General features: G+C 35.3%; 1 protein-coding gene across 1 annotated transcript in view; it reads left to right on the top strand.

Moving 5' to 3' along the window:
• The window catches only part of IPO11 (importin 11), a 210218-nt gene that overhangs the window by 80143 nt on the left and 117797 nt on the right, over positions 1–12278 (top strand). Inside the window, exons 14-18 of the mRNA XM_087862132.1 lie at positions 133–180; positions 982–1087; positions 3982–4108; positions 11216–11249; positions 11770–11810. Of these exons, the coding sequence (XP_087718258.1) occupies positions 133–180; positions 982–1087; positions 3982–4108; positions 11216–11249; positions 11770–11810 (356 nt within the window). The remainder of the gene's footprint in view (positions 1–132; positions 181–981; positions 1088–3981; positions 4109–11215; positions 11250–11769; positions 11811–12278) is intronic.

Below are 12278 nucleotides of genomic sequence, written 5' to 3'. Positions count from 1 at the left end.
ATACCTATATGTATATTTAATGTCATGAAATTTATTGTACTAAGCCGAAATAATAAACTAGTAAACTGAGTTGAAATAAAGTATCCTTTAGAAACTAGTTTTATTTACCTTTGCTGATACTTATGTTTTCAGGACCCACTAATGTGGAAGATATGAATGCACTATTAATCAAAGATGCTGGTATGTTAAACTAAACTGATTCAGAAATATTTCTTCAGTAATAAATGTTTGGTATGTCTGCTTTGTGGCAGGTGTTAGGCTGGGAGATTGGGATACAGCGGTACCTAAAATATAGGAACTGTCTAGTGGGGGAGATAACCGAGTAAGCAGACAATTGATTATAGCATAGTACCAGCTGATTATTGCTAAAATAGGTGGCAATTAGGTAGTCCATTGGAAAACCACAAGGTAATTTGGGTGTGCCTAGGGAAAGGCTCCTAAAGAAGTATAATATGAGAACACCAGGATCAGTGGGAGTTAAAAAGGGAAGGGACCGTGTGAGAGGAGGGTTCCAGGTAGAGGGAGCAGAATGTACAAAAATTTGAAGAGAAGAGGAGCAGGCACAGTTAAGTTTTGAACTGGGAGCATTTTGGTTTAATTGGAACATAGAGCGCAAAGGGTTATGGTCAGAGTTGAGGCTGGAGAGAGGTTAGGTAGGGACCAGATCATAAAATATTGTGTCCATTTAGAAGCAGATGTTATTTTATAATTTTTATAATTTGACTTGAATATGTTTCAATGAATGTAGTTTTCTGTTTGAAACCACTAAGGACTATTTAGGAAAAACAGTGTAAAGTAACTTAAATAATGATTCTAAAATGTCTGTTTAAATAATTTCTCTGATTAACATTGTAAATTTCCCTGTATTAGCATATTACATGTTCTTAAAGTAGTCCCTAAGGATTAGTTTCTCATATAAGACACTTAATATTGGGCCCAGCATCTGAAATTTAAATTTTTTTTCTCAAATCTTCTTTGTAGTGTATAATGCTGTTGGATTAGCGGCTTATGAGCTGTTCGACAGTGTTGATTTTGATCAGTGGTTTAAAAACCAACTTCTTCCAGAATTACAAGTCATTCATAATAGGCAAGTATAAAACTTTGTGTTAATAATACACTTAATTTACCTTATTAATTTTGTGATGAAGTAGGAAGGCATTAAAATTGCTTAAAATTTTTAAAAAGTTATAACTTTGCTGATCATATCTAGTGTAGAATAAGCCTTGTGACTTGAAAAATAAAATTGGTCTTTTTTTTTTCTTCAAATGTGAATTGTAATGTGTGAAGTATTTGATGTTAGATGAGATAGTTTACAGGAGGAAGTTTTATACAAAGGTAAGGAAAGATGGAGATCTCTGAATTCTAGAAAAAAATGTGTACAAAAGAAAGCCAATTGGAGACTTTGCAGGGACTAGGGCTGGTGTAAGCAGTAGTCTAACAAATAGTAGCTATGAAGGGTGACTGACTGAATGCCTTGGGATCCACGTAGCATACTGCAGGTCCGGGAGAGGGTAGATAGGATGGAGAGGCACCATGGCAGAAAGCGTTTGGATGCACCTTAGGCTTGTATTGGGTTGCCCCGTTCAGTAGTGCAGAGCTATCTGATGTTTAGTGGGACTTTTCCCAATTCTTATGCTTCATATACTTTTAAGTACTTGACTAATTTTAGGTACCGAATGGCTGAAATGGAAGGGTAAAGGTCTTTTATAGCTTTTATAGTTTTTTTTCTTAGTTTAGAATTAGAGACTTAAAAATTTCAAGAGACTTTGTTCTTTTTTTGAATTAAGCATTTCTGTTGATTTATTTCTGTAGACGTGGTGCCTATCAGAATGCCTAGCATATAGTCCTAGCTCAGGTAACATTTTTTTGACTGCATTAATGAATGAATAGAAGGCTTCTATATAAATCTCGAGAGCTGTAGAATTGTAGAGTTGAAGATGATTTAAAAGTAATTTTGACCCACCTAAAACCAATATTACACTATATGTTAACTGAGTAGAATTTAAATAAAAACTTGAGGTTAAAAAAAAAATATTTTTGACTAGTAAATAGCTGTTTATCTATTCAGTCAGTAAATATTTTCAGTTGGCCATGAATTTGCCATGTCCTGTAAAGTCCTTGGTGAATAAGATGGACTGTGACTGTGCCCACAGGAAGCTAGAGAGCCTTTGATGTAGAGAAAACCTCCATTAGGTAGACGCATGTGCCTTTAGTGGGAACACGGTGTGGTTTGATTGTCCTTAAATCCTGGAGGCTAACTCTCCGTGTTGTCCAGTACAGTAGCTGCTCTGTATGGCTGCTGAGTGCTTGAATTGTACCTAATGCACTGAGGACCTGACTTTAGTTTTAATTAAAATTTAAATCGAAAAACTGAAGAGTGTAAAATATGTATTGATTCCATGTGGAAATGATATTTTGCACATATTGAGATAAATAAAAATGTTAAAATTTCACCTGCTTTTTACTTATTTTAATGTGGGTACTAACATTTAAAATTGCATAGTTGGCTTGCATTATGTTTCTTTTGGACCGAGCTGATCTAGACCAGTATTTCTCAAAGTTTAACGTGCATAAGAATCTCTTGGCGATCTTGTTAAGATACGCGTTCTGATTTAGGTAATGTGTTAGGGTCTGGGTCAGACAGTATGATTCCATCATGCTTCCAGGATAACGATGTTGCTGGTCCAGGGAGTACATTTCGAGGAACAAACTATCCCCTGATTTTAACTCTGCCCAGAAGTGACTGTGATCTAAGTGAATTTAAGATTTGACCTTTCTGAGATTCGTTCTCTTTATCTGGAGTGGAAAGTTGAATGAAGCAATCTCAGAACTCTCGGTTTAGAATTGATAGTGCTGTGGCTTCTCCACTACACTGTACACAAGCCTTATTTACTTCCACCTCTGTGACTTTGTTTACAAACAGTCTCTGTTCCTCGAAATGGCATTTTTTCAGTTTTCTGCCCAAAATGGTGTTTATCTTGAAGGCTATTCAAATCTCATTTCTTCTTACCCACGCTTCTCTGTTCCTTTTCTGAAATCCTATTATATAACTTTGCATTCTTTAATTCTTACAGCTGAGATAAACTTTTTGAGGGCAGAGAGTACTTAAACACATTTCTTGCATCTTTAGTGAGCAATTCTTTCTATGTGCTTGATCATCTTGTAATTTTGTAATTTTCTAAAAAATGTGGTATATTCATTACCTTATTCCGTTTATACCCTGAAACAATTATCATCTCACTGTTAAAATTTATGTAGTATCAAGAAGAGACCTCCTGGGTGGAATTCTTATACGTAGTTGTTTATAGCTTTGTGGTTTTTCTCGTCTAAAGAAACTTCATTGCCTTTAGCAGAGATGGTTACAGAGGGAGAAATGTGTGTATACGTGTTACTGCAAATGTTCTACAGCTTTTACAGTATAAATCATTATTTTGATAATATGAGCCACATTCTGTAATAGGGCACTTAAAAAATTAGAGATTTTACCTAAAATTAGTGTAGGCTTATGTGAGTATTTTATCTAAATGTAGAAATCTCTCACAGTGTTCTGGAAAGTAATCTTTGTAAGATAAACAGACTGGATTTAGAAAATTGAATACAGGAATTCCTCTATTATTACTTTTTTGGGGCCTCTTCAGCCTTAGGGTTTGGGACATTAGCTACTTTGCCTTTTCAGATTAACTGTTTTTGGTTACTTGAGGAACAGAAATGGACTTGTATTTATGTACGTATTTATGTTACAGTTCTTAAATATAATTAGATTTACAATATATCTGCCTGTGGATTTTCAATTTTTGTAGATCAGAACTTTTATTGTTAGCAGTTATACTGTGGTATGTTTAGAAGTAGCTTTTTTGCTTTTATATAAAAAATACAGATTGCTTCTTCACTATATTTAAAATTTAAATGATGAAATATACTAAATGAAATAGACTTTGTAAAATATTTATCATTTAAATTTCATGATTTTTCCTTATCCAGGTATAAGCCATTGCGACGCAGGGTGATTTGGCTCATCGGTCAGTGGATTTCTGTGAAATTCAAGTCTGACTTAAGACCCATGTTATATGAGGCAATTTGTAATTTGCTTCAAGATCAAGACTTAGTGGTATGTTCCTTAAATGTTTAAGACTTTTTTTTTTTTTTTAATAAGTTTAGCCTGTGTTAAACTTCAAGTTCAGACATGGTTTTTCTGTCTTCAGAGTGTTGGCGGCCTTTCACTGTTGTAGCTCTTCCTTGGTGCGAGTAGTTTGATTCGCGGGAAGGAAGTCCTTTGATTATTTGCCCTTCCCATCAATAATCAATAAAAAAAAAAAAAAAAACCCTACCTTTCTAAAATTTATAATTTTTTAGTAAGAATAAAAGACAGTGTTTTAAGATCCTTCTATAGCTTACGTGGTTTTTTTTTCTTAATTCAGGATAGATTTTGTTCTCACATTTGGGGTTGTGCCATCATTACTTTCATCCTTAATGTTGTTGATTCGTTCTCATTTTTGGAGGGCTTTTTTGGTGTGTATTTGTGTTTTTTTAGCCTTTGGAATTGTTTCCTTTCAGACTTTTTATTTATAGTGTTGATATACTCTTGATTTTTTTGATAATGGAAACTTGATAATGGCTTCTTTGTTGCTTTATTCCCTTAAAAGCAGTACGTTTGCTGCTTTGATATTTAGGTCAGTTACTTAAAGAGTTATTTTGATTTCTTTGTTTTTTAAGAAGTTCCACATTGTGTAGAATACTCTTTTTCCCCCCTAGTGGTGCTTTATTTTGTGCTTGAGTGACTGTATTCATGACTTACTATACATTTTGTCTTGGACTTAGGTCTGACTTTAGCATAGTCTTGAAAAGATTGAGTTTAGTCTTTTCCTGACTTTCAAATTATTTTTACATAAAATTAAGTGATCCCTCCCCCCCCCCCCAAGTAGGCTAAGATCTTGTTTAATCATTTCTTGGTATACTCCCTTTAAAAATTTTTTGAACCCATCTGATAACCCTGTTTTTCAGGAAAGGCTTGGGCCATACTTTTCTCATTTTCACTTGTGTACCACGGTAACGGAAACTACTTTTAATGTTCAGTGAAGGAAAACATAACTGGAAAGGTAAACCTAGTGTAGAAGCTCAGTATATTCCAAAGGCAAATAGAACTGATCTTTGGATTTTTTTACTTAAGCATTACCTACTTTGTGTAAATAATTGAGAATTTGCTCTAAATATCGTGCTGTAATTATTAAATATTTTAAACATGGGAAGTTACAAGGGAATCCAGTTTTATTTTACCACGTTTAAATTCTTTGAAGTTTATTAATAAACCTAGCTGTTTCTGAGATTAGTATTTGCTGGACTGAGTTTACTTTTGTAATAGCTTTAAAATAAAGTATTTATAAGATTTGAATTTTTGTTTTCTCATTCGGAAACATTATTTGCTCTTCTGTCAGAGGTATCAGAGAGAAGACATTAAATGCTTATGGAAGTATTATGAAAGGATTAAATTTGAGCTAAGTTTTCTTTGGGAAATAGAGAAATTTTTTGGATCTTGTACTCATTTTAAATGAATCCAGAGAGAAATAAAGAGAAAAATGAGCTATTTAGTTCTTCACTTTAAAAGTGGATTATTAACCATATACTGACAAGTATTACTGGAGCAAAAGGGTTTCAAGGCCGGCTAGTTTGGAAAACATGGAGCTAAATATTTCAGTAGTCCTCTTTACTTTAGGACTGATCAGAACCTTTCAAAAAAAAAAAAAAAAAAAAGAACCTTTCAAATGTACATTTGCATTGTGACCATCCAAGATGACAGTACATTAATATCCAAGAGATGCATTTAGAGGAAATGCTGCTGTAGGTTCAGCTCTTGCTCTTTTCCTGTGTATGTTCTGATGATTTCCTCTCATTTTTACATCTTCTGCAGTTGTTTGATCCTGCTACCATTATTTTGTTACTACTTCTTAAGACTGTTTAGTAAGGTGTACCAAGTTCATGTTGTACATTTTGGCCTTTTGGTGTGTATCAGATATACTACTTCAGTTTCAACTTGTGAGAAATGCTGGCTAATGAGGGAAGATACTTCATACACATACATACATAGACAGCAGGGTTTAAACAGACATGCACATGTACATGTGTGGATAGATAGGTAGGTAGGTAGATAGATACTGATGGATCTGAATGTTCTCTGGCTTTCAGAATCCATGTTCTCTTGCTTGATGTTGCTGTTAATGGAGTTGGGATAGATTTAATCTTGAGCAACTGTGGTTGTCGTGTGGCTTCCATATCTTACGGCCATGTTATTATAAGACTGGCTATGACAGAGTAGAAATAGTGCAGCAACTGGAGAAAGCAACTTCTCCAGATAGTATAGGAACCCATAAATCTTACAATACCAGAGGCCACTGGGAGGAGTACATCTCTATCTCTGATAGTTGCGTGACAGTTTGACATTATCATTTGGGGAATATAATGCAATTGAGTGATTTTTTTTGCTTTAGGTGAAATATTTAACCTTTCCTCATTGTTTAACAGTTTGACTTATTAGAGATATCCAGATTTTATAAACTAAAATTTGATGTAGGCATAATGAATAAGCATTTATAGTACTGCAATATTTGGAAACTTTTTGTAATAAATGTTGGGAAAATTTGGTAAGGTTTAAGATAATTGCTGCTTGGAAATTTTTTACTTCTGAGCTAATTTTTGATTCATATTTAAAAAGAGGAGGCTTTTAACTTTCTAACTTTTTAAAAGTTAAGAATTATATCAAAGAAAAAAATGTAGTGACTAATATAACAAGCACCTATATGCTCACTTTCCAGTGTCCATATTTCCATTATAATAATTTTCCATACATATTTAAAATATTGAAGAAATAAAGCCTTCCAGATGCAGTTGAATCTCTTTCTACTCTCATTCTGTTGTGTTTTTGTTGAGCAAAGTTTTTTAATTTTAGTGCAGAGTTCTGTTCTTTTTGTTTCTTGTTTAGTCCATTTCTTTACCCTTGGTTCTGTATCTAGAATTTATTTTTGAATGTGATAGGAACTGTGATTCCATTTTTATTATTTTTTTATAAGGACAACAGTGCTACACTATGCTCTTATTGTAGTGCTATTCACTCTAGTGAACTAGAATGACTAAATTTTAGGTGAGGAGAACCTTCTTTTTGTACTACCCCTGATGATTACTAACCATAATGTTTGATTACAATACTGGGCTTTTTTGATTTTTAAGCCTTTTTAGCCAGTTTTGTCTTTAAAGTTTATAAACAAAATTTTTTTTGCCAGTTTTACTTCAGTTATTTGCACAGACTTCAGTACCATAAGCAGTAAGTTACTAAAAAATTACCATTGGTATATTGTTTTACCCTGTAAAAGGCTGTATGAAATGTGAACTGTGGTGCAACCAGAACGTTTCTAGTTTGGAAGTGTAGGGTGTCGTGGGGTTGTCACTAGCAAAAAAATGGCCATTTTTATGGGCAGGTTGACTACTGCTGTAGAAATAGTGAATTTTCACGGTGGAAAGGCAGCTAATGGTGTTAAAAACGGACTTTTAGTAGCATGTACAGAACTGCAGCAAACCCTGAGTGTACCAATGGGAGGTACAGCTGGGATTGGGCAGACATATTTTAAGGGTGCATTGAAATTTCTGTCTTTCCATTCTTGTGCCTTTTATAAGTCTCCCATTCCTGCCATTCATTCTATCTTACCATTTTGATTTTGTTTTTCCATTTGCCTATTCTTTGTGTCTCAAAAATACTGCTAGAGATTTTCAACTCTGGGGGTAATCTGTGTCTTCACAGAATTAATTGAGAATTCAGTTACATTCAGTAAATAAAATTTCCAAAGGAAATATCAACAAAAATCTGTGTTTGAGACATCAAATTATTAGGCCACTCTAAAACATGGAAGAAAGGAAACTTTAGTGAGTTTCCTGTAGTCAGTTTTAGGTTTATACCGGTATGTCTGATACTTAGAATATATGAAAAGGAGCTGTACACCTGAAGCTAAAACAATGTTACGTGTCAATTATATCTCAATTTTTAAAAAAAGTAAAATGAGCTTTAGAATTTTTTTTCTTAAAAGGAGATGAATAAATTGAACATGATTTTTATCCTTCCAGGAAACTTACTTTACACATGTATTTCAGGAGAAGTACATCAAATAGTGTAATCACGTGATCTTGACTTTATTGTGGAAGAGAGCAAAAAAAGTTAGCATACTAATAGCAAGCAGTAATAGTGCAGATGTGTAGGGTAATATTACTTATGTTAGTATCCATATGCCTAGCATGGCGTCAAGCCTTAAGTAGTGTTTATTGAAGGAATTGGGAGATTGGGATAAAGAGAATCCAGGGATGAGGAGGGATAAAGAGAATCCAGGAATGAGGAGGGATAAAGAGAATCCAGGAATGAGGAGGGCTCTCTTAAATAGTTATGTTATGAACTCATTATTCTGTTTCTTTTTAGTGGATTACTTTATTCTTTACTGTTAACTCTATTTACATTTTCCTGGTGGTTTTCAGTCCCTGAGACATTGCCATTTCTCTCTGGCCCCTGCACCATGCTGTTTTAGTGTGTGGATGGCCTTTACTGTCATGGGCAGGCTGTGGAAGCGGTTGAGGCATTGAGCTAGTTCAGGTGTGGAATTCAGATTAGCCACTTTGACAGTTCTCCCAAGGGTCATTGTCACTGAAGTGGGGCATGTAAGTATCTGATTATTTTTTCTTTTATAGCAATCCTCTTTGGCAGTAGGGCTGACCTCTGGTGTCTTCTCCTTCATTTCTCTATTGCTCTTATGCTTTTTTGGATCCTTCCAATGTTTCTTATACTTTGATGGTACTTCTTTGCCCTAGAAAAGGAATTTGCTTGTTAAAATTTCAGGAGTTTTCTGAGATTTGAGCGGAGTTAGGATAGACCATAGACTGAGTTCTCGCAGTCTGGATCCACTTCTGGATACTTGGGATTTTATTCTTCGGAGGGATTTATTCTATGAAAAGTCATTGTTTAGAGTACTTTGTTTTCTTTTCTTGCATTTACTAGCAAGTATTTATTGAACAATTAGTGTCCTAGGAATTGTTAGACTCTCTTCTACCCATCTTCTGTCACATTCCCCAGCTCTTTATTCCACGAATTTGAGTTTTGCCTTTTTCCCATTACTTTTGAATCACTGTGAAATTCATACTCTTTGTGAAGAGACTACTTCTTTTATAGCTCAGGAATGGCTAATTTTGTTCTTATTTTTCTCATATTTTAAATGTGCCTCTGTTTTCTTAAACTTGGTGGGCTTTTTGTTTTCCCTCCTAATTTGGCTTCTGGTTTTTGGAGTTAAACTAGAGTGCAGGCAAGTCATCTCCTATCATTTCATCTCTTCCTCTGAATGTCATACTGCACTGACTGCCCTTTGTTAGGTAGGAAAAACAGCTAGTTTTTATTCCGATGCCTCTTTTGGTTTCTCTACTTATTTGTGTAGCTGTCAGGCTATGTGTTAGATGTGTCTGTGGTCCTTTTGTGGAAAAAAATCAAGAGAATGGAAGGTTAGTGTGCTGGCAGTTTGATGGCCATTTTTCTTTTTGGGGGCTTTTATGTTCTGTTGTCTGTGAATGTAATGATTGACACAGTGCCAGCTGTATGCCTCACCCTCTAATAAATGATGGCAGTTTAAAAATGACCAGTCAGGGGGCGCCTGGGTGGCACAGCGGTTAAGCGTCTGCCTTCGGCTCAGGGCGTGATCCCGGCGTTATGGGATCGAGCCCCACATCAGGCTCCTCTGATGTGAGCCTGCTTCTTCCTCTCCCACTCCCCCTGCTTGTGTTCCCTCTCTAGCTGGCTGTCTCTATCTCATAAATAAATTAAAAAAAAAAAAAAATGACCAGTCAGTCCATGCCCTCAAGGGGGTTATCCTGTTCTTAAGCTTTTCAAGTTTGACATTTTTATTGATAATTATTTAATATCTGGGTGTCTGGTACCCTTCATGAATGTAAGTTCTCTGAGGGCAAAGACTAGATCTTTCTTAAAGCTTTTTTCTGTAGAATCCAACACATTGCCGGGGAGATAATAGTTCCTTATCAAGTAGTTTTAATCACACGAGTTTACCTTGTTTTCATTAGGTCATTTCGTGGTAGACCGGTTGGCATGGTGCTTTACATGTATTAGGCAATCAGCAAATTTGTTACATCATTTAAAAGTCTGGAAATATTCACATTGCCTTTAGAGTGAATAAAAAGAAAAGGCCGGCAAGAAGACATCTGCACTGTAGGCTTTTGGGTCGGTGGATTTGGCAGTAGAGTGTTTCACATTTGGTGCACATGCCTAATCAGCCTCTCAGAACTTCAGAAGCTCCTGTAAAATGGTTAAAACTGTTTCTTTGAAAAATAGCTGCTGAGAAAAAGCCAGTTGCTAATTCAGGTACAGTAAGTGTAGCATCTAAAAAAGTAATGACCCTCAGCTGGGAAATTAATGTTTTAGATATATTGTTTTACAGTATAATACTGTATTTAGTCATGGCTTGAGTTCATGTTACTTTTCTTGGAAACTCTGGGTATTGTAGCCTGTGCCAGTTGAGCTGACCAGATCACAGGTAACACTGGAAAGGAAATAATGGGGAGATTAAGTTGTCCTGATGTGATTTGCTCAGGGAACATGCTGATAAACGAAGAAAATGTGATTTGGGAAGGTCAGGAGCTTGTGCAAATCTTTGTGAACTTTGGAATTTAGAAAATCTTGGAATATATCTTTGGGTAGTTCAAGGATTTCCTGTAATGGAGGTTGCAGATGGGAATGTGTATTCTTCCTCCTCCCTTCTCTCACTACTTTTCTCCTCCCTCACTCTTCACTGAACATCTTCCAGTCACCGGCCACACCCCATTTGACTGTCCTCTCTGATCTCAGAATTCTCCTTACCTGTGGCAGCCTCTTCGTACTGTCCTCTCAGTCCCACCCTCTCCGCACACATACGGCAAATTATTTTTTTCCTGGAAGCACCCCCTGGATTAAAGCCTCCTGAAATATGAATTATGGGAAACTGAGAAGGGTGGGACTTTTTACTTTTCAACTCTTGTTGAAAAGTAAGAGGAATATTCTTTTATTTCTAGATGATAATTTGCTCCATGACTTAAATATTACCAAAAAGAGTAAAGAAAGTGATTTGGAATAAATTCTTTTGCCGTTTGATATTAATGATATTTAGTAGCTCTAGAATTATTAAAAATAATAATGTACTTTTTTTTTTAGGTCCGTATTGAAACAGCTACAACACTGAAGTTAAATATCCTTTAAAGAATTTAAAAATACTTCTTTGTGATGGGGCGCCTGGCTGACTCAGACAGTGGAGCCTGAGACTCTTGATCTTGAGGTTGTGAGTTCGAGCCCCATGTTGCCTGTGGAGATTACTTAAAAAAAAAAAAAAAAAAAAAAACTTCATGAGCGCCTTCATGGCTCATTCGGTTAAGTGTCTGCCTTCGGCTCAGGTCATGATCCTAGGGTCGTGGGATGGAGTCCCTCATTGGGCTCCCTGCTCAGCGAGGGGTGTGCTTTTCTGTCTGCCTCCTCCCCACCCCCTGCTTGTGCTCGTGCTCGTGCTCTTTCTCTCTCTCAAATAAATAAATAAAATCTTTAAAAAAAAAAAACTTCATTGTGAAGAATTTTAGCAACACATTTAAATTAATTTTTTGGTAAAATTTGTTAATTTAAAATTAGGTTTTGAATGGTTTATTATATTTGGTTTTAAGACATATTTAATTCTGATATACCTCACACATTCTCAGTTTTCCTTAACTACTCTTTACCTGTTGATGATTTTGAATTTAGAACAGATCAATTTCTACCGGTAAGAATATTTATTTTTAAGATTGGGGACAATTTCTGCATATGTCCTTTGAATATTGAGTGTTATTTTATAACTGAAATTGTATGTAATTGATTAAAGCCAAATTTAGAAGTATATTGGATTATTTTGGAAGTAATTACTGTATTGGTAATTCTGATTCATAACTTTATTTTTATTCAGCTTATTTTTGTTTAGCTGTCTTAACTGTTTCAGAATTAACAAACTTTTTTCTTTTTCACAATTATAAAACATCTAGTTTCATTTTATCTGTGTCTATTACTTTTACTCCTTAGGTTATCCTCATCTATTTGTTTGTTGTGAGCCACTCAGGCGCCCTGGTAGTATTGATTCTTAAGAACCAATACAGGGGCACCTGGGTGGCTCAGTTGGTTAAACGTCCAACTTTTGGTTTCCACCCTGGTGGTGTCTCAGGGTTGTGAGATCAAGCCCCAAGTCGGCCTCCCTGCT

The sequence above is a fragment of the Ursus americanus genome, chromosome 5 (assembly GCF_024610735.1).
Source record: "Ursus americanus isolate L20-20 chromosome 5, mUrsAme1.1.p, whole genome shotgun sequence".
NCBI lineage: Eukaryota > Metazoa > Chordata > Mammalia > Carnivora > Ursidae > Ursus > Ursus americanus.
This window is presented reverse-complemented; position numbering and strand designations above follow the sequence as displayed.